We start from the raw sequence: 20,290 nt of genomic DNA, 5'->3' as shown, positions 1-20,290 counted from the left end.
TTAATGGACATGGAAATCCTGGCTCATCCATCTCAGCCTTTTCATTTCCAGCTGAGGAGAAGACAGGCTTCCATTTACTCAATGGAGTTCACCATGGCATGCTGATGGAGTCGGCAATCCAATCCTAAAAAACCCTCCTCCCCCCAAAAAAAAGCTCGTTCCCTACTTCCGGTGTCCCACTGTTCCTCGTCTTTCAGTTGGCAATAAAAGCGGAAGGCGTCACTTTCCAAATGGCGTCATGCTGCTTTGAGCTTTGTTTTCCCACCCCTACTCCTCTATATATATTTTTATTTATGCTCATTGCGCGATGCTCTTATATTATTGCATTAACTGAAGAGGGGCGCATGGTGGGGGTTCCTTGTTCTTTTTATTATTTGTTGTTTTTCATGTTCTTATATATTATCTTTATATGAATTGGGGTTCCTCCGAACCCTTCTCATATTCCCAATATTATTATTATGCATGTCGCGTGTGCTGCCGCAAAAGCGGAAAACAATATTTATTTATTTCAACCCTTTTCGCTGGGTGGGTTTTGGAATGGGGGTGACATTGACCCCCTTTAATGCCCCATAAATATGCCCGCGATTTCCTTGACAAGTCTTAAACTCCCAACCCGCCTTCTTTCCTTTTTAGCAACCTTCGTGAAGAAGTAAACTTTATTCCCAGGTCACGATTTCGATCTTTCTACGTTTAATATTCCAACTATTCAAATTCATACTATTAATACATAAATTTCATTACCCAATTCACCCATAAAACACGCTTTTTCAACTTATTTCTCTTGGTTTTGTTTTCTGTCAACTTTCTGATGGCGCATTTGTTGGGCTTATCTAGCTTTTGTTTGTTCTATTTGATTTATTTATAGTGTCATCTAAACTGCAACATGCAAAATATGGCGCCTTTAAAATCCCACTTTCAGCCCGCTCTTTCCAATGAAATATTCAAAATCTATGGTGGCTGTGCAAAAAGAGCAATTCATGCTGTCACCTAGGTGATTTAAAATAATATGATTGCATAGGCTTATAAACCGAATATGTGGCAGAGAACAAACTCGTGTGGACAGGATAAACATTTTAAATACTTTTGATGAGTTCATCGCAATGGAATTATTATTTATAGAAATATGTTTTATCTGTGGTAAAACTATCTAAACAGCTAACTGTGTAGTCCATTATATTTTTATCTCGGAACATTTGAAGTCTTATTTTTACATATAAATAAAATTAATGAAATTATCGCAGGGAAGACATTTCAAAAGTAACACTTGGGCGCGAAAAATAGATTTGAAATGAACTGCAACCACTAGCTGTGCTCTTCTTACCTACAGTTCGAAAAAATTCGAACAAACCCGACTTTCAGTGACTTCGAAATTCATATTAACAGACAACTACACTAGACTACAAAATGTTGGTAGGTTGTTCATAGTTGTAGCTTATGTATTTTGGTTTAAAAATAGTATATCTTAAACATTTATTGAAATCTACCAAAATAAAATGCAATACAAAAGTTAGGTTTTTAAAAATAAATATATTATAATTTTTAACATATGATTTATGATCTGAAATATTCCATGTATTTTAGTAGACGACTACCATTAATGTAGACTATCCTCAAACCAATGATAATATTATGAATATTTTAATTGCAGAAATGAAATAAAAAAATATTTAATATTTTTTGACTTTAAAAGTTGTATTATTTGTTGTTCATAATTTTTTTATGATTTCATATGATACGATTTTTTGTTAATCATTTTTACGATCCCCACCGGAAACCAGGCTGATTTGGTTTGACACACATTGTTTTATGCAAGAAAAGTTGGCAATTAAGTCACCTCCACTTTCTCGCTCTCCTTGCCTTTCCTGCTCGCGCTCCCTCGTTGGTAGTTGGTTTGGAAAATTTGCATGGCCAGCAGAGTTTTAGTGTCCACTCAGCTCGTCTGGATGGGCCAATTCAATGCCGATCCGATTTGCGCATATATCAATCGATGGCACTGTCCGTATGCTCTTTGGCTCTTTAGATTCGATGCCCACCGGCATCGTCGTCATACTGATCGTGGCCAGGCAGCGCAGGTAGCCGATCCGACCACCGGCTCTCGATTCTTGACTCTTGATTCTCCATACTCCATTCTCCGTTCCTCATTCTTCGTTCTCGATGGGTTTAAAGGCCCTCTCCGGCCGGCCGGTCGAGTCAGTCTGCCCCTGGCCTGGCCCTTTGTCGGGACGCGTTTTTTAGAGCACAAGCAGAGTGTTGCAGCTGAGCAGGTGCAGGTGGTTGGTGGTTGGTGGATGGTGGTTGGTGGTCGGTGGTTACCCCCCGCTGCGATGAGAGAGAAGGGGGAGCGGCCGGGTCCGCTTCGATGGCTGCGACACCTGCTCGACGCGCTCCTGGTGCGAATCCTCAGCCTGAGCCTGTTCCGCGCGAAGAGCAAGCCGCCTCCGGACAGCTTTCCAGGATTGGAACTATCCCCCGTCGCCAAATATGTGCCCATTCCGAGGGTTAGAGGTCTACCGATGGTGGGGACCTTATTGGATCTTATAGCCGCCGGAGGAGCCACGCAGTAAATCCCTATAGTTTAACTTCTAAGAGTCGGATTGTCAAAAAAAAAAAATTGCTCATGAGCTAATCGTGTCAAAAATGCTTAAGAAAGCTGGATCAATTTGTTTATACCGAACAATTTCAATTTTAAACAGTAAAAGCAAATTTTGCAGACTTTGGGTAATACCTATTACCACGCGAAAGTCTTAAAAAAGTGATTACATTTATAAAATAAAAAGTGCTTCAATCTACTTAAATCTAATACATACAATACTTAAAAGCTACTTGGTTAAAGTGATATTATAATATTTCACATTTACTATGATAAAATTAAAGATCCATATGATGTTTAAACCAGCATCTACCTTTTTAAATGTGATAAAAATAGAATGTTCTCTCCAACAAAAAGTTTTCAAAAAGATGGTTCGATTTATAGAAGTTCTACATATGAATATTTAGATCCCGAAGATCCCTACTTTAAATTTTCTACACCCTACCATAGCCTTCACAAGTACGTCGATGCGAGGCACAAGCAGTACGGACCCATTTTCCGGGAGCGCTTGGGCGGAACTCAGGATGCAGTCTTCGTATCGTCCGCGAATCTGATGCGCGGGGTCTTCCAGCACGAGGGTCAGTATCCGCAGCATCCGCTGCCGGATGCCTGGACGCTGTATAACCAGCAGCATGCGTGCCAACGGGGACTGTTCTTCATGTAAGTGGAGTGGACCAAATGAGTCCGATGAATTGCAAATGAGGTGACTATGAAACCGATCTCCGTTCTTCTCTTTATCGATGGGAGCAGGGAGGGCACGGAGTGGCTGCACAACCGACGCATACTTAATCGCCTGCTGCTCAACGGAAATTTGAATTGGATGGACGTGCATATTGAGAGCTGTACCAGGCGGATGGTGGAGCAGTGGAGAAGTCGCACAGCGGAGGCGGCGGCAATACCACCAGCGGAGGGTGGTGAGATACAGAGCTACGAACTGCCCCTGCTGGAACAACAGCTCTACCGATGGTCTATAGAAGGTAAGATGTCAGGGATTAGGAAGTACTTCCCTATTGCAGGTTCTAAGGATATATTTGGGATAATACTTTTATCTTTAAATATAACTCGTTCTTATCCCATTTGTATACTATCCTATGGAAAATGCAATATCTATATAATATCCTTATAATATATGTATATCCATACTTATATTACCTCTTTCTAGTACTCTGTTGCATCATGTTTGGCAACAGCATCCTCACCTGCCCCAAGATCCAGTCTGCCCTGGACTACTTCACCCAGATTGTGCACAAGGTCTTCGAGCATAGCTCGCGGTTGATGACCTTTCCGCCCCGTTTGGCCCAGATTCTGCGCCTGCCCATCTGGCGCGACTTCGAGGCCAATGTGGATGAGGTACTCCGCGAGGGAGCTGCGATAATCGATTACTGCATCGGAGTGCAAGAGGATCATAAGCTTCCACACGACGAGGCCCTATACCATCGTCTACGGGCAGCGGAAGTTCCAGGCGAGATGATTAAGCGAATATTTGTGGACCTGGTCATTGCAGCAGGTGATACGGTAAGGATAAGTACAATTCATAAAGGAAACCTCAAACTAATTCAAGATTTACCTTCCACAGACCGCCTTCAGCAGTCAGTGGGCTTTGTTCGCCCTTTCACAGGAGCCCCTGCTTCAGAAACGGCTGGCCAAAGAGCGAGCCACCAATGATTCCCGGCTGCTGCATGGCCTGATCAAGGAGTCCCTGCGTCTTTATCCCGTAGCCCCTTTCATCGGTCGCTATTTGCCCCAGGATGCGCAACTGGGCGGACACTTTATCGAAAAAGATGTGAGTGAAATAATTAAAACAAAGAGCTAACTTAATCTCATACCATTCCTCTATTCAGACCATGGTGCTGCTCTCCCTGTACACGGCAGGTCGAGATCCATCACACTTCGAGCAGCCGGAACGAATAGTGCCGGAGCGCTGGTGCATTGGGAAGTCGGAGCAGGTGCACCAGTCACACGGCAGCCTGCCCTTCGCCATCGGCCAGCGATCTTGCATCGGTCGCCGGGTGGCACTCAAGCAGCTCCACTCCCTGCTGGGCCGATGTGCCTCCCAGTTCGAGATGAGGTGTCTTAATGAGCGGCCCGTCGACAGTGTTCTACGCATGGTCACAGTGCCCAACCAGACCTTGCGATTAGCCCTTCGGCCGCGAACCGAGTGATACAGTCATACACGCATTAACATAATCATAATACTAACACTAATCGTAATTGTAATGGTAGTTTCTTTAGTTTTATACAAATATATAAATGTCACAATATGTATCTATCTACTTGGAACCTTTAAACTAGGAAAACAGGGCCTGCAGCAAGGTGTAGACTAGCAGCACAGTGCCAAGAAGTATTAGTCCTACTATTGGTGCCCCCCACAACAGTTGCCCAAAGATTAGGGCACAGCCGATGGTGATAAGAGCGGGAATAGAACCCAAAGTCCTTAGGCAAACTCGCGGAGGGACCAAGTTTTCGCATATGTCTGCTTGGCCGGAGCTTTTGTCAAACCACTGCTCTGTCATTGGAGCATACAGCAGTTGCCGCGCAACCTTTCCACAGTAATCGTCACGGACATAAAAGGCTTGTATTTGGCTGCCATACTAAAATAGTTTATAGAACCATTAAATGCAATCCTACAAGTTATTTAAGTAAACCTTACCTTTTTGTTAATCTTGTCAGAGATGAAGTGCAGCAATCTCACCAACGATCTGACTTCATTGGACTGGATGGGCAGCGTTGCGGGATCAACGGTGGCATGTATATTGGACGCATTGAGCGACATTTGGTGAGGATTCAACTTTGAGGTGTCCAGGGAGTCGCTAGTGTCGAAGAAACTGAAATTCTGCACCGTGGTAGAGGCAGGCGGACAAGGTTCCTCTGGCAGGTTTTCATGCATTGACAGGTTGGCTTGATCCACCTGATGTTACAAAAAGTTTTGTATTAGCCAAAGATTGTGAACTATAACTAACAAACTTACATTAAACGTTCGACAGAAGGCATCGATGCATTGGCGTAAAACCTCCGGAATGCGACTGAACTCACGCAAAGTTAATTCATCCTGGGTGCACTCGCCGAAGAGCTTGTTAAAGAAGTTCTTGAGGAATCCCTGAGAGCGCTGCCTCTCAGCAATGTCGTTTCGCAAGGAAGCAATGTCCCTCAGAACCGAGTTGCGTGCCATGCTGATCAGGAACAGAAAGCTCTCCATCTGCTTCTGCATGGAATGACTGAACAGCTTGGTGGAGTTTGTGTTAACCACATGATTCCACTGCGAGCCAGGCGAAAAGGATTTGCTGAATAAAAAACAGTGTTTGTTAGAAAATTTTAAAAGTTCTTTAAATTTATAAGTGTCTACCCACCTCATCATGTTGACTTGTCGCTGGGGCGAGTCAAAGCCATAAGAGTTGCCTGCATGAAGACGCTCAAAGCGCTGCAATCGCTCTACCAAGTCATGTTGGGCGAACATTGTAGCAAGGCGGTACAGCATAAAGGCGTTTCGATAGACGGTATAGTCCAAGCGCCCAAAGTGCGGCAGCATTTGCATAAATATGTGAGTATACATAATCAGATTGTCCATGATAAAGCCATCGAAGCAGGACAAAATCGGAGGCTTGTAGGCAAGACTAGGACTTAGGGGAAAGAAAATCTATTAGAGGTCTTAAATTCTTAGGTTCATAATTTTGTACTTACGTCTTGTTGTTCAGCGCCGCCATTGTGTACCTCCAGGGCTGGATGTAACTGAGCCAGAGCTCCAGCACCACCATCAGCGAACTGTCCAGAGGCCAGCGATCGATCAAGCCGCACAGAAATGCATATATCCTGGCCTTAACCATGCTTAAGGACACTTTGCGTAGGGCGCACAGAGAACTGTGATCCAGCTGAGCGCCATTGGCGAAGAAGTGCACCTGCTTCACCAATGTGCGTACGCCGCGCACAAAATCGCTGCTGGGCAGGTGGTGCTCCGACTCGATGTCATATCGCAGCCAGATGTCCACGAAAAAGTGGAGTACACTCTCGGAACGCCAGACGTAGGCCCTGTTTGCACTGGCATTTGTGCTGTTCGACTGCGGTGAGGTGTTCCCGCTGCCACCGCTTGTATTCGGACTGCCTCCGCCTCCCGACACGTTCCCGCCATTGCGATAGGAGCTGGGGATCCTGAGGTAGCGCGGTTGCCTCTGCGGCTGCAATGCCTGGGCGGGCAGTGGCTGTGGAGCCTTAACGCCGCCACCAAAGTGCACTGGCTCTATGCGGGCATCTGGAACAAGGGGCAGGAAGTTGTTGAGGTACTCGGACACCAGCTTCAGATAGACTGTCTTGCTGCGCACGTTGTGGATCTGCATGGCGATGGGATTGATGGAGTGCAGCGGCTGCAGGGCGTACAGAACGAAGTGGATCACGAAGAAATCGAAGGCGTTTAGCGAGAGAGCGGCCACTTGATGCATCATAGCGTCGATGTTGATGAGTTCCGCATAGAACTGGGGATTCTGGCCAGACTGCAGCATGCTAACGAACTTGGCCTGAAAAGGGAAAGATTTAGATGCGGGAAAGGGGTTATACCCATTAACTCCACTCACCGGCAGCAGATTGATGTCCAGATCGAATTTATACTGATCCAGGAGCAGGCGGTGGCAGAGGTGCATCCAGGGACCGCACACGCCGAAGAACTGATGCAGCGTCTGGAAGTGCAGCGGGTTGTTCTCCAGCGTCGTCGTCCGCAGGCCCCAGCCCAGCGGATTTCCATTGATCCCGAATATGGAGTGCACAACGTGGGGGAATATCTCCTGGATTTGGCGCAGGGAGCAGCGGTCGAACAGGATGCTCAGCTCGTGCACGCGATCAAACAGCGGGAGGTTGAGCACCGTCAACAGGCGGGTCTGCAAGGGGTCCTCTTTTAGCCCAAAATTGTATTAGGTTGTTATTGACTACTCACGCTTAGGTTTTCTGGCGGCATAGTCTGCGACATGGCGATATAGTATGTGCAACAGTCTTGTAAAATTAACAATAAATAACACTTTAATTCTTAAAAACCGCAGCCGGCGTGCTGTAAACAAAAACCTTTCAACGTATTGCCGGACCTGCTGAAATCAGTGACCTTACGCGGTGATGCCACATCGTCGATGAAAACGTTAGGGGCCTTCAAGAAATTAATTTTTTAAAACCTATTCCCACCGAGCTTTAAACAAAATATAAATTTTAAATAATCTCAAACCAATAACTGCTGTATTTATCCTACCATTAAGCTAACCACTTGCTAAAACAACTATATAACAACATAAATACCTAATACACCTTTGGAGCGCAAAAAATGTGCAGTGGATTTGGCCTATAAATGTAGGCATGTGGATAATAGTGTGAACAGGGTATTGGCACTTTGGTATATTTACCCGCTTTCAAAACGGTCACACTTGCGACCGGCGGTTTTGTTTTGCTGCAGAATTCCGTGTTTATTTTCATTTTTCTGCCATTTTATAAAACATCCATGAAGCGAAGAAGTCAAACGCAGGCCCAACAGGCCGCACCGGCCACCAAAAATGCAAAGGAAAAGGCGGGAGCGCTCACGGTGGCCCAGCTCAACTCGGATGTTATTTGGCAGGTGGGTGCTCCGCTGGACGAAAATACATAAATGCGGACTATAATCTTAACATAACTCACCCACAGCTGGCCTCGCAGTACTGGACGCCGGACACGAAGTCGGATCACCTGCCGTACAGTGCAAAGATTATCGAGCGCATCTACAACGAGGAAATCGGAGGAGGTGGAGGCCACAGTGCGCGGCGCATCAACATGCTCGAGTTCAGTCAGTACCTGGAGCAATATCTGTGGCCACATTACCAGCGGGAAACCGCCACTCATGCCCACCTTATGTCCATCGTGATAATGGCCAACGAGAAGTTCAAGGAGCGCGTCGAGGTCTGGACCGTGTTCGAAAAACTTCCTGATCAGTATCCGGCTTTCTTCCGCCACGTGCTGGAGAGCTGTTTGCCCAGCAAAAAGGCCAAGGAGGCGAGCAGCTCGCTGCGGGAGCGAACGGCCCTGCTGATGTTCATCAACCATTGTTTTAACAGCATGGAGATCGAACTATGCCGCGAACAGGCCAAGCGACTGGTTTCCCTTTCCATGTGGCACTGCCTGCAGCCGCGTAAGTTCCCTAGCACCCTTTTAAGATCTATTAAAACTAACCGAAATGTCTTTCCGTATAGGCCGCCGTGAGCAGGAGCTTCGCGATGTTCCCGAGTGGCGAAAGTACTGGAAACGCCTGCTGAAAAAGGAGAAGGACAGCAATCCCGAGGTCGTCTGGGAAAGACACTTCATGCAGAACCTTATAATAGACTTTCTGCACATCCTCGAAAGCATTCCCGCCGAGGGCGAGGTGTCATCCAACTTGGTTCACTACTGCGAACGGTTTCTGGAGTTCATCATCGATTTGGAGGCCCTTCTCCCAACGCGTCGCTTCTTTAACACAGTCTTGGACGATTGCCACCTCATTGTGCGGGCTCTGCTTTCGCCTCTGGTTCGTCGCGAGGAGGGAAAACTGTTCGGTCAGGTGAGTGTCAGACTTTTCTTTTAATTAATATCTCGTACAGCATAAATTAGTTAAAATTAAGTACAAATCTCAATGTTGGACATTGCTAAACTACGAAAACACTTAAATTAGTGTGGACGGTGGCTCATCAGTAGTCGTTGCCGTTCATGTAGTGGAGCTCATCGCCCCAGTCATTCGCCGAGGGTGGCTCATTGTAGCAACACGTCTTTTTTAGCAGGAAGGTCACATGTCGCTGACGCAGCACGCAGATGTAGAGCAAAAGCGGTGTTTGCAGGGCATTTACCACGATGTGGGCATATAGCAGACCTTCCAGCTGCAGCCAGGACATGATGAGGAATAGCCAGGCTATCGACATAACCAACAGCATCAGCGAGAACATGATGAAGCTGTAAGAAAAGGGCATGTTATGGTGAGCAATTCCCTGATGCGAATCCACTTACTTGGCTTTCAGCTTGTGCGCAATTCGGCCATATACCGTGCGGCGGTTGATCAGCTTCCTGGTGGTCACATAGAAGAATATGTTCACCAAAATGGTGCAAGCGATTGGCGCAAAGAATATGCAGATGCCAAGCCAGCCGATCGTCTCCTGCTCTCCTACCATCTGTTCCTTTTTGTAGGAATCTGCGTCTAGGAAGAAATGTGCAAAGACGGCCAATGCAGCCATCGTAGCCGTGCATCCCCAGGCGTAGGCGGAGTAGTAGCAGTACTTCCGGCCATCCGTGACCCGCAGAAAGACGTTCCTCGACCGAAAAGTCTTCCAGATGTAGAAGCCGAAACTGTTCAGCCAAAAGAAGGCTGCCAGCAGGCTGAAGCACAGGATAATGTCCGCCACAATGAAGCTAACATGGCTGGTCAGCTCGGTGAAGATTCGCACCAGATCCGCTGCTTGGCTGACCATCAGGCACATGGCTATCGTTGTCACAATGTTGCCCACCAGATCTCTGCTAAATGGATGCAACATTAACGCATGAAGGGAGTCGAATTCAGAGCATTACTCACCTGAGTGTGGGCAGTATGAAGTAGATGATGGCAATAACCAGCAGGATAATGAGCGAGATGCCATGGAAGATGGGGTTTAAGATCTTGCGGAGCAGAAAGTTAGAATCACTCCACTTGATCTCCTTGCGAGCCAAGCATATCTTGGCGAAGTAGACCAGTTGTTCTCCAGTTGTTGAAACGGCCTGCCAATAGATTTAATGGTAATTTTGCATAAAATTGAACTGTAGTTTTTCATACCTTATCGATGCAGTACAATCCATTATCATAGTCGTGATACCTTGGCTCTAGACTGCCGGCAATATCCTCGTCATAATCCGATTCTATTCCATGACGCTCATCCTCCTCATTCTCGGCATTGGTGTAATGCCTTAGCTTGCCATCGCTCAGTAGCTGTAGCTTATCAGAGCTCTAGAAAAAGTAAAAGCACCTATAAATTTCTGTCGCAGCTAATTGATATATCTCAAACTTACCCCAGTGTAGTGGTAAATGGGCCACATCTGCATGGATCCACAGTTGGGAATGCCGATGACGAACTTGATGCCTTTGGGACGGTTTGGCTCCCCTCCAATGTTGGTGAACATAGGTTTGAAGTATTCTGCAAATGGAATACAAAGATATATAGAGAACACAGACTAAGAGAATTATTAAGGCACTTCAAGTTCATGCCGCCTTTGTTGGATTTGTGGATCAGAGGGGAGCCAGCATTTTTCTATATAAATATTTACGAACGTGATCGCTACATTGCATCTTCATCCGCTGCTTTTCTGAGTGTTTGCAATTTGTGCAGATTTGTTCTCCTCCAATTGCCGCAGTTGAGATGCACTTTGATCAACTCTATCCATTGATATGTTAATCATAGCAGGGAACACGGAAATTAGATTGCATGTGTTGATTGTGTGCTCTAAGCATGGGAAAACTTAAATTAAAAATCTAATGAGATAAGATCAATAATGCCAGTTTCAATGATTCAACTTTTATTGTTTCACTTTTATGTGTCACTTAAGTGACCCATCGAAGGTCGTTAATGTTTAGTTCAGTAATACTGGGCGGTACTGGAATTTAATTTTTTTGTTGCTATGGGGCCCATTGTTTTTATTACGACTAAACGATCTGAAACATCCTAAACATATTTATCTTCAGTATTTATTCTTTGTAAAAGGAATATAAACAGATATAGAACCTTGCTAATGGATTTTCCGCATCAAATTACTTTCAAAAGATGGTATTCCCGATTTGGGATTCCCCCATCAAGTGGCTACTGAGAAGTTTAAACAGAAGCATGCCCCACAGCATAAATCATATTTCTCATCAGGATTGGGGCCACTCTGTGTTTGTGTTGGGAACTTGTTTGGGGGAGTAAGTGAGTGGGGAATGGGGGTTCTTTAGCTGCTGGCTGCGTTCCACTGATCCACTGATAGCCAACAAATGGGCCATTTAATGTTGGCATACACATATGTTGCATGCCAGGAGGGAAAATCCATAAAGTTGAATGGCCAACTGCTTTGGTGTTGTTATGGTAACTTTTCCGAGAGGGGCTTGAAGTTTTCCGCCTGACCAGCTGTTGGACTCACCCGTTTCGTTGACCTGCTGGCACTCGCCGTCCACGTGTATCTCGAACTTTTCGCAGCATTTGTTGACCATCACAAAGTGGGGATCGGTTGTGGATTCCGCTGGTGACCCTCCACTTGAGACATGACTGCTTACCGGCAAGGGGCTTGAAATCAGGAGTAGTACAGGGAGCAGCAGGGGAATCAACAGAGCGGAGCAGCTGCATTTTTTTGCATATAGCCCGGCTGCAAAATGCGCGTCAAGCGTTTTTACGAGCATCTTTTGCTAAGTAACACAGTCACAGATACAGATACAAATACACGGGTAAGCGGCTGTTGTCTTAGTCGTTTATGTGGATCTGCGCTTGCCAAGAAATGCGTCATCAAGGTGCCGGCTGTGAGCCAAGATCATGACTGGCATGCCAGAATTTAAGTAAGGCGACACTTTTCCGTATAAAAACACACACAATGGCACTTTAGTCTGGATTTCAGACTCACAATCGGTTAATAAACAATGCGCGCTTCACTTCCTCTTTAAACAATATTCGATTCGAACTGGGAATCGAAGAAGAAACATCAACCGATTCGAGGCGACGACAGAAAGCGAATGACTCTCTGCCGCTGGCTCTTAACTTCTAGTCACTAAGGCGGCGAGAGAATGGAGAGTTGCGAGAGTAACGCTCAACCCCCACCAAAGCGCTCCCTCTCGAACTAAAAACCAGACGGAGCTCTATTCGAGGGCCCCGACTATAAGATACCCGCTATATACGGCCCTTCCTCAAAGGATATGCAACCATCTATGATAACTCTTCTATATATTGTCCAATTTCATCAGTTTTTGGTATATGCCTATGATTTGAAATCCTTGACATTTAAAAAAGTGTCTCCTACAGTAGTTCAAGATATTTTAATGCTGGCGTATCAAAAATGTAAATACACTTATTCGTAAGAGTCTAGAACACATATCCAAATTGAGTAATTCCAAAGATTGCTGAAAAGACCAAAACATTATGCAAATGACCTTTACTACGCATTATGGATATCTTATCTTATTTATTTGTCTTATAATTCTTATCTTATTAAAAAAGTGATTATAAATAGACTAAGAAACGGGTTATTACTAAACTTTTGGCAGTTCTTGATCAATTCAAACATTTTAAGTGATTATAAGAACACTTCTGATGTTCCTTATATAATGTTGATATCTTCCCGAATCCTATTACATACACACAATATACCCAGTTTCTTATAGAGGGTATAAAAAGTTGAAGCACGGCTTTGAATGCACTCCCTCTCTGCATCTCTAGTTCCCTCTCCCTGCTCTCTTGTTTAAATTGAGGGACGGAAATTATCAATTGGAGCAAGTAGTCGGTACAAGTAAGGCAGGAACCGGCAATGTCTGGCTCTATGGGTATGCGAAGGCTTTGTTTGCTCCTCTAGCGCTCTCCAGAGCTACCCCCTCCCTTATCCTCATCGAGGATGTGACTAGATGATGCGGTGTGATAAGATGCAGCTGTGTGCAATCCCCCGATGACGCGTGCCTTGTCAACACACTTGTCCTCTCGCACCTCCACAAACACTCAAAAGGGAAGGAGGGGGTCGAAAGGAGACTGGAACCTTCTTTAAACATATTCCCTTAGTCAAAAGTTAGTCTGCAACACCCTTCAGCTAACCTTCAGCACAGATTTGTATTGAACACACACGCTCGTATTGGGTTTCCAGGGAAAGTCCCCCATTTCTCCTGCTAGGACTTCCGCTTTCCGCTCACCTGGCTCGACTAATTAGCACTCGCTCTCTCGCACACATAGCTAAAGTCAGGTTGTGACAGTGTATGAGTGGTCTTGCCCAAACTGATGACGTATCAACCATTTTGGGGCAGACCAACCGGCTTGGCTTACATAGCGTGTCTGGCTTTGAATACCTGTAGTGCAGTTGAAATTAAGAGAGAAAGAGAGTGTAATGGCGAGAGAATTGTTTAATGTTTGCGTGAGTTTGTAGAATTCACGAGGCCAGGCAGGTAGTAAAACAACAAAACACGTTCCATTCAATACACGCGTTTGGGGATTCGAACAGGAGCGGATCACCTAGTTTGAGGGTTGATTCTACACAGAACAAAATGTTGGGATCAATCTGGAATTCAAGAACAATTAGAAGAACATTTGAACATCATTCAAGATTTAGATAAAGATAGTTATAGAAAAATGTCATTTTATGATTTCTCTTACCTCAAATTCGAACATGTTACTAACAAATATTAAATTTTTTTGTCAGTGTAGTCGATTCGAATATGGCGCTTAGGTCTACAAAATAGCTTTAATTAACTAGATCTTTATTTGTTTAAAAATGTGTAACACTTTAAACCATTCTTACAGCTCTTGGATATGCTGAAGTTCTACACCCGCTTCGAGATCAACGACGTCACCGGCAGCTCGCTCACGGATCACGACATGACCCAGCTGCACTACAAGAAGATCACCTCGCTCCAGCGGGCGGTGTTCGCCAAGTTTCCCAGTCTGCGAGTCTTTGCTTTGTCCAATGTGGCAACAGTGGATAACCGGGAGTCGCTGGAGCAGCACTTCGGTGGATTGGATGGCAAGGGACTTTTGCAGATTGCCACTTTCTTGAATCTGGTTCCCGAGGAGGTGGCGGCACCCTTAGACTGGCATCGTGTGGACGAGCAGTTTCTACGTGAGTTGCTGATTACACGCCACGAGCGACGCTGCTCGCAGTTGGAGGCACTTAATGAGATGCCCCTGTATCCCACTGAGCAGATCATCTGGGATGAGAACGTGGTGCCCTCGGAGTATTATTCCGGTGACAGCTGTCTTGCTCTGCCCAAGCTTAATCTGCAGTTCCTCACACTCCACGACTATCTGCTGCGAAACTTTAACCTCTTCCGTTTGGAATCCACCTATGAAATCCGGCAGGACATTGAGGATGCCGTGAGCCGCATGTTGCCCTGGCAGTCGGAAGATGGCGATGTGGTCTTCGGAGGCTGGGCACGAATGGCTTTACCCATTGCCAGTTTTGCGGTGGTCGAAGTGGCCAAACCACATCTTGGCGAAAAGAAGCCCTCGAGGGTGCGAGCAGATGTGGGAGTAACCCTCTCCGTGCGGCGAGAGATCAAGGCGGAGTGGGAAAACCTCCGGAAACACGATGTCTGCTTCCTGATAACCGTGAAGCCAACGCAACCTTATGGCACTAAGTACAAGCACCGGGAGCCTTTCATTCCCCAGGTGGGTTTGGTCAGTGTCCGCGGCTGCGAGGTGGAGGGCATGCTGGATGCCAATGGACGGGTCATAGAAGATGGACCGGAACCAAGGCCACAACTGCCAGGTGAGCAGCGTTGCTATCGCGTCTGGCTGGACTCGAATCAGTACCGCCAGGATATGGACGATCTTCAGGAGGTGAGATTCCCAGCTATTCCGTACCGATTGCCATTTAATCACTTTTTAATTTAGGGCGCCGACGATGTCTACGAGAGTTTCAACATTCTGATGCGCCGCAAGCCCAAAGAGAATAACTTTAAGGCTGTGCTGGAAACCATTCGCCACTTAATGAACACAGAATGCGTGGTTCCGCCTTGGCTGCATGACATCCTGCTGGGTTATGGTGACCCTGGGGCCGCCCACTACAGTAATATGTCCAATCAAGAACGCAGTCTGGAGTTCAACGACACTTTCTTGGACTACAAACATCTGGAGGCGAGTTTTCCCAACTATAAGTTGAAGTGTGAAGTGCCGGAGGAAAAGCGACAACCGCCCTATCGACTAATATTTGAGGATGTGCCTATTCACAAGGATAGCGATGAAGAGGAGGGTGAAGAGAAGGTAGAGCAGGAATTAACCAAGGTTATTTCAGTGCAGCCGTACAAGTATGAGGCCAGGGGACCATATCCAAGCGATAAGCCCAAGCAGTGAGTATAGGAATCAATGACTTTGTTTAATTTATAACAATTTAAAAGTTGTCCAATCTATAAACTTTAATATACATCCAAAATACTGATAAATTCCCTTGATATTTCGTTTTAGAAACTCCATCCGTTTTACACCCACTCAAGTGGAAGCCATTCGTGCGGGAATGCAGCCGGGTTTGACACTTGTGGTCGGTCCCCCTGGAACCGGTAAGACTGACGTGGCCGTGCAAATCATATCGAATATCTATCACAACCACCCTAGTCAGCGCACCCTGATTGTAACCCACTCCAATCAGGCGCTTAACCAATTGTTCGAAAAGATCATGGCCTTGGATATCGATGAGCGCCATCTGCTGCGTCTTGGTCACGGCGAGGAGGCTCTGGAGACCGAGAAGGACTACAGTCGCTATGGAAGAGTCAACTATGTATTGGCCAAGCGAGTGGATCTACTTAGCCAGGTGCAGAAGTTGCAGGAGTCGCTTGGTGTCAGCGGTGACAATGCGTATACTTGTGAAACCGCTGGCTACTTTTACCTGTACAATGTGATGGCACGATGGGAGAAGTTCCAGAGTCAGATGAGCGTGCATAGGGAGGAGACCGACGTGGATAAGCTGAGAGCCGTGTTTGAGAAGGACTTTCCCTTTAGCAAATTCTTCGCGGATGCTCCGCAGCCCTTGTTTAAGGGTGCGAATTATGAGGAGCTGATGGACGCAGCCTGCTCCAATTTCCGATACATCTCGGACATTTTCAACGAACTAGAGGAGTTCCGTGCCTTCGAACTGCTGCGCACGGGTCTAGATCGATCAAAATATTTGCTCGTTAAAGAGGCAAAGATCATTGCCATGACTTGTACACATGCGGCTCTAAAACGTAAAGAGCTTGTTAACCTTGGCTTCCGATATGATAACATTCTTATGGAAGAATCTGCACAGATCCTGGAGATCGAAACTTTCATTCCGCTGCTACTACAGAATCCGCTGGATGGACTGAATCGTCTAAAACGATGGATTATGATCGGGGATCATCATCAGCTGCCGCCCGTGATTAAGAATATGGCCTTCCAAAAGTACTCCAACATGGAGCAGAGTCTGTTCACCAGGCTGGTGCGTCTCGGTGTGCCCACTGTAGATCTGGATGGACAGGGTCGTGCTCGGGCCAGCATCTGCTCGCTGTATAAGTGGCGCTACAAGAAGCTGGAGGACCTGCAGCACATCTTCGAGCGGGATGAGTACAAAAAGGCCAATCCGGGATTCGCGCATGACTATCAGCTCATCAATGTAGAGGACTTCAAGGGAGTGGGCGAAAGCGAGCCCAATCCCTACTTTTATCAGGTAAGAAACTACTTTAAGCTCCAGTAAGTTCCCAATCTAATCAGCTTCTAATCGAAATAGAATCTTGCTGAGGCGGAGTATATTGTGGCTGTCTATACGTACATGCGTTTGATGGGCTATCCCGCGGCCAAAATCTCTATATTGACCACTTACAACGGGCAGAAGCATCTCATCCGCGACGTGATCAACGCCCGCTGTGGCAACAATCCGCTCATCGGTTGGCCGCACAAGATCACCACCGTGGATAAGTACCAGGGCCAGCAGAACGACTACATTCTCATCTCTCTAGTGCGCACCAAGGTGGTGGGACATCTGCGGGATGTGCGACGTCTGGTGGTGGCCATGAGTCGAGCGCGGCTTGGTCTATATGTGTTTGGCAGGGTCTCCCTGTTTAAAAACTGTCTGGAACTTCAGCAAACCTTCAAACTGGTGAGTTAATATACACTTTTTAGATTTCAGGAGCTTAAAATTACGTCTTCTTCCAGCTTACACAGCGACCCTTGAAGCTCAGTTTGGTGCCCGAAGATAAATATCCCACGGATCGTTTGGCCAATGCTGATGTGGCCACGGATGCTATCAAAGTGGTAGAAAACATGTCCGAAATGGCACAGTTTGTCTATGAAAGGTACATGGCCAAAATGGAGGAACTCAAGGGCACCCTGCCCACTGAAGAGGAGTTGCAAGCCATGCGCAACCAGTTGCCCCAGGAAGACGAGGATAACGTTCCAGAGGAATCTTCCGAAGAGCCACCGGAAAAACGAGTAGCTAAAGAAGCGCCAGTATCTAAGAAAAAAACAGCCGAAGCCTTCAAGCCCACGCCCATTCTCAATGAGATAAGTGTGGATGAGGTGGAAATGGATCAAAGGGAAGAGATGGAAAAGGAAACCACCGAGGAGCCAACCCAGGTACCCACTCCTGCTGAGGAGTCCTAGTTTACTATTAAGTTGCTCAAATAATTTAATTTCAATAAGTCCAACAAAGTTTTAAAGTGACAAATGCAAAACGCATAGACCACCCACCCCATAATACCAGTCTACTTCTTGGGTGCGGTTATGCCTTCCAGCTGAGCCTTCAACTGGGCGTTGGTTTTCTTCAAGAACGTTATCTCCTCGGTGAATTTCTTCTCCTCGGAGGCCCTCAGCTCGGCATTGCGCCGCTCGGCCTGCTCCTGCTTGAGCTTCATGTCTGCGATGATCTCCTCGAGTGCCTCTTTGTCCAGTTCAAGAGTCTTGACGCGATCGCGAAGCATTTCCTTTTCCTCGTGTGCCTGTAAAGCTTTGCGCATGCCGAAGGCCACGGAGCTGCAGTATAGTGTCTCATAGGCCTCCATTGACATGGCGATCTCGTCCCGGATTCGCAGGAGCAGAAGGCCGCGCTCCGAGCAGTTTATCGTCACCTGGCGAATGATCTCGTCTACGAGGAGATTAATCGCAGCTGGGAATGAATGGCAACAAGCTCCACTTACCAAAACACTGGGAGTAGAGCTCGCGGCGCACGGGACAGATGCCCGTTTCGCGGGCCTGGGTCTGCTGCAACCTAGTGTCTAGCATCTCCTGCAAATTGATCACATCCTGGCGTGTAGCTGGAGTACTGGACACGGACTGCTGCCACAGTTGGCCATCCTCTTCCCAGCAGCGCGGTGGCAGAATGGAGTTCAGTATCTCCTCGGTTTCTCTTTTGGAATCTAGCAAAGCGCCCGCCGTTTGGGGCCTCTTCATCTCAATCTCCGTCAGCGGAGCACCCCCCTTCTTGTCCGGGTGCTTCACCACCAGCACCGGATTGTTGTAGCGCACCAGGGTCTGGAACTGACCCACACTGGTTATATCTAGCTCCTCCATTTCGACGGTATTTGTTTCAATTTAAAACTCAAAAAATATATTTAATATAAACTTGTGTGTGCCTTGGGAATTCGACAGCTTTTCCCGACGATTTTGTTGATTGGAAAATCAGAAATGCCTGTGCTGGGAAAAATCCCTAAGGGTGCGAGTTTGTTATTCTTCCTTCACCGGCTAGCAACCTTCCGGTCCTCGGCAACGCCTTAAATAGTGATTTATTTATGTGCCTGGTTGCAAATATCAACAGGTGGAAAATGGAAAAACCCAGCTTTGTAAAGTGCCAGAATAATAAAACTTCAAATTACTTATTTGTATAATATGTTTAATGTAAATGCAAACATAAATGAGTTTCTGGCTCTGTCCGTGAGGAATCGAACAGCGGTCAAAAGTAACTTAGTTCGTTGCACATTTCCAATTCTCTCCAACTTAAAATCTGAACTTATGAGTATGAGCAAGTTTGGCTAATTAAACTAGGATCTAGATAACTAAATGTTAGCGACACAACTAAACGTAGTACGGAATTGGAAGAGCAAATAATTTAGTCTTTTTAGTGGTACAACTTAGGCTGTAGACGCATTTGGAACGCCATTAAAACTAATATCGCGGAAGTATTCGTGTGGACTGAATTGTGTAGATGCAGATGTAGGATGTACATTAGTAACTCTTACATATTCATATCGTTTCATTACGGCTAGACATTGTCAATATATAATAGTACATATATATTATTGTCATTATTTATGCGGGAGAATTTCCTCTATGGGTTCTTGTAGTTCTGCTTCTGTTTCTGTTTCTGCACCTGGCTCTCTATCCTGGTTACTTGAGTTCTAGATATAACGCTGGCTTACCAGATACAACTACGCTATGTATATATGTATTTATATGTGCTATGTACGTGTCTAGAATATTGTTGGTGTAAACGCAACGGCGAACTCAAAAATGCAACAGAACAGATTCGGTTTGAACTAAACCACGCAAGGGCTTGTCAACTACACAGATACACAGCTACTACATAATTTACACATCTTTTTGGGCAGCAGCTCCCATCGAGGCTTAGATCAGCTCGGCCACGGCATCGTCGCCATCCCGGATGGGTGCCTGGAAAGTGGATCCTGTGAACTCGTACAGCTAAAAGGGGTAGAAAACTTAAAGTTAGATCTGTGGCTCATGATTTGGCTTTCCAGTTTCTTACCGATGGCGCCCGATTGTTCCGCAACGTGGCGTAATCCGCAAACTCATTCATGTGCGGATCAACGCGGGCCAGCAGCAAGCCAGCACCACCCACTCCTCCGGCGCTGGCGCCACCACCACTGCGCATCGAACCACCACCGGCACCACCGCCGCCAGTGAGGCGATTTTGATTATTACGCGGCTGAATGGTGGCATACGTGTTGTCCACCGACTGACCCACATGGTGGACCTGCTCAAGTGAGCTTCGATGCTCCAGGTGGCCCGGCGCCTCAGAGTTTGAGATGTGATCGGGCTCCGAGAAGACCTGCATAGTCAGCTCCTGTTCCTCATACAGTTTCAGTTTTCTAAG

The 20,290-nt window shown here is 46.3% G+C and overlaps 6 protein-coding genes across 7 annotated transcripts in view; 2 read left to right on the top strand and 4 right to left on the bottom strand.

The window, feature by feature from the left end:
- Positions 1 to 1,850: 1,850 nt before the first annotated feature.
- Positions 1,851 to 4,851, top strand: sad (Cytochrome P450 family protein sad). The gene is made up of 6 exons (XM_017087313.4): positions 1,851 to 2,560; positions 3,041 to 3,250; positions 3,341 to 3,567; positions 3,753 to 4,105; positions 4,167 to 4,373; positions 4,432 to 4,851. The coding sequence occupies exons 1-6, from the start codon at positions 1,905 to 1,907 to the stop codon at positions 4,750 to 4,752; spliced, it is 1,974 nt and encodes a 657-aa protein (XP_016942802.4). The 5' UTR covers positions 1,851 to 1,904; the 3' UTR covers positions 4,753 to 4,851.
- On the bottom strand, positions 4,799 to 7,668 carry LOC108016509 (sphingomyelin phosphodiesterase 4). The gene is made up of 7 exons (XM_017083183.4): positions 7,509 to 7,668; positions 7,153 to 7,452; positions 6,269 to 7,095; positions 5,938 to 6,207; positions 5,559 to 5,871; positions 5,241 to 5,498; positions 4,799 to 5,181 (listed from the first exon to the last, which is right to left on the bottom strand). The coding sequence occupies exons 1-7, from the start codon at positions 7,539 to 7,541 to the stop codon at positions 4,879 to 4,881; spliced, it is 2,304 nt and encodes a 767-aa protein (XP_016938672.3). The 5' UTR covers positions 7,542 to 7,668; the 3' UTR covers positions 4,799 to 4,878.
- Positions 7,669 to 7,965: 297 nt separating this feature from the next.
- LOC108019491 (RNA helicase aquarius) lies at positions 7,966 to 17,941 on the top strand. Its single transcript, XM_017087319.4, has 8 exons — positions 7,966 to 8,171; positions 8,237 to 8,717; positions 8,779 to 9,122; positions 14,041 to 15,075; positions 15,130 to 15,584; positions 15,700 to 16,915; positions 16,976 to 17,344; positions 17,401 to 17,941. Exons 1-8 carry the CDS (start codon positions 8,058 to 8,060, stop codon positions 17,845 to 17,847), a joined length of 4,461 nt encoding a protein of 1,486 aa, XP_016942808.4. The 5' UTR covers positions 7,966 to 8,057; the 3' UTR covers positions 17,848 to 17,941.
- mthl5 (G-protein coupled receptor Mth-like 5) lies at positions 9,124 to 12,284 on the bottom strand. Of its 2 annotated transcripts, none has more exons than XM_017083186.4 (6): positions 11,693 to 12,284; positions 10,592 to 10,716; positions 10,359 to 10,529; positions 10,122 to 10,303; positions 9,563 to 10,066; positions 9,124 to 9,508 (listed from the first exon to the last, which is right to left on the bottom strand). In XM_017083186.4, exons 1-6 carry the CDS (start codon positions 11,946 to 11,948, stop codon positions 9,250 to 9,252), a joined length of 1,497 nt encoding a protein of 498 aa, XP_016938675.4. In that variant the 5' UTR covers positions 11,949 to 12,284; the 3' UTR covers positions 9,124 to 9,249. The 2 variants fall into 2 exon arrangements, with proteins under 2 accessions (XP_016938675.4, XP_016938676.4); XM_017083187.4 differs by having other exon boundaries at positions 9,563 to 10,063; positions 11,693 to 12,283.
- Dnali1 (Putative inner dynein arm light chain, axonemal Dnali1) lies at positions 17,855 to 18,853 on the bottom strand. Its single transcript, XM_017083189.4, has 2 exons — positions 18,381 to 18,853; positions 17,855 to 18,328 (listed from the first exon to the last, which is right to left on the bottom strand). The coding sequence occupies exons 1-2, from the start codon at positions 18,751 to 18,753 to the stop codon at positions 17,949 to 17,951; spliced, it is 753 nt and encodes a 250-aa protein (XP_016938678.2). The 5' UTR covers positions 18,754 to 18,853; the 3' UTR covers positions 17,855 to 17,948.
- A 198-nt stretch (positions 18,854 to 19,051) lies between these two features.
- Positions 19,052 to 20,290, bottom strand: part of Cad87A (cadherin 87A) — a 64,289-nt gene continuing 63,050 nt past the window's right edge. The window contains exons 17-18 of the mRNA XM_036819740.3: positions 19,943 to 20,285; positions 19,052 to 19,878 (exon numbers count right to left, since the gene is read on the bottom strand). Coding sequence (XP_036675635.3) covers positions 19,804 to 19,878; positions 19,943 to 20,285 — 418 coding nt within the window. The 3' untranslated portion in view covers positions 19,052 to 19,803. The remainder of the gene's footprint in view (positions 19,879 to 19,942; positions 20,286 to 20,290) is intronic.

The sequence above is a fragment of the Drosophila suzukii genome, chromosome 3, assembly GCF_043229965.1.
Source record: "Drosophila suzukii chromosome 3, CBGP_Dsuzu_IsoJpt1.0, whole genome shotgun sequence".
NCBI lineage: Eukaryota > Metazoa > Arthropoda > Insecta > Diptera > Drosophilidae > Drosophila > Drosophila suzukii.
This window is presented reverse-complemented; position numbering and strand designations above follow the sequence as displayed.

What these genes read in the sequence shown, in the direction of transcription:
- sad (XM_017087313.4), top strand. Translation starts at nt 1,905, where the DNA reads ATGGCCAGCAGAGTTTTAGTGTCCACTCAGCTCGTCTGGATGGGCCAA. An exon ending in CAACGGGGACTGTTCTTCAT is followed by an intron (nt 3,251 to 3,340) that starts GTAAGTGGAGTG and finishes CGATGGGAGCAG; the next exon opens with GGAGGGCACGGAGTGGCTGC. An exon ending in CTACCGATGGTCTATAGAAG is followed by an intron (nt 3,568 to 3,752) that starts GTAAGATGTCAG and finishes ACCTCTTTCTAG; the next exon opens with TACTCTGTTGCATCATGTTT.
- LOC108016509 (XM_017083183.4), bottom strand. Translation starts at nt 7,541, where the DNA reads ATGTCGCAGACTATGCCGCCAGAAAACCTAAGC. An exon ending in GCGGCGCTGAACAACAAGAC is followed by an intron (nt 6,208 to 6,268) that starts GTAAGTACAAAA and finishes CTTTCCCCTAAG; the next exon opens with TCCTAGTCTTGCCTACAAGC. An exon ending in CTGACAAGATTAACAAAAAG is followed by an intron (nt 5,182 to 5,240) that starts GTAAGGTTTACT and finishes AAACTATTTTAG; the next exon opens with TATGGCAGCCAAATACAAGC.
- LOC108019491 (XM_017087319.4), top strand. Translation starts at nt 8,058, where the DNA reads ATGAAGCGAAGAAGTCAAACGCAGGCCCAACAGGCCGCACCGGCCACC. An exon ending in CCAATCCCTACTTTTATCAG is followed by an intron (nt 16,916 to 16,975) that starts GTAAGAAACTAC and finishes TAATCGAAATAG; the next exon opens with AATCTTGCTGAGGCGGAGTA. An exon ending in TTCAGCAAACCTTCAAACTG is followed by an intron (nt 17,345 to 17,400) that starts GTGAGTTAATAT and finishes GTCTTCTTCCAG; the next exon opens with CTTACACAGCGACCCTTGAA.
- mthl5 (XM_017083186.4), bottom strand. Translation starts at nt 11,948, where the DNA reads ATGCTCGTAAAAACGCTTGACGCGCATTTTGCAGCCGGGCTATATGCA. An exon ending in TTCATACTGCCCACACTCAG is followed by an intron (nt 10,067 to 10,121) that starts GTGAGTAATGCT and finishes GCATCCATTTAG; the next exon opens with CAGAGATCTGGTGGGCAACA. An exon ending in GCGCACAAGCTGAAAGCCAA is followed by an intron (nt 9,509 to 9,562) that starts GTAAGTGGATTC and finishes CTTTTCTTACAG; the next exon opens with CTTCATCATGTTCTCGCTGA.
- Dnali1 (XM_017083189.4), bottom strand. Translation starts at nt 18,753, where the DNA reads ATGGAGGAGCTAGATATAACCAGTGTGGGTCAGTTCCAGACCCTGGTG. An exon ending in GCTCTACTCCCAGTGTTTTG is followed by an intron (nt 18,329 to 18,380) that starts GTAAGTGGAGCT and finishes ATCTCCTCGTAG; the next exon opens with ACGAGATCATTCGCCAGGTG.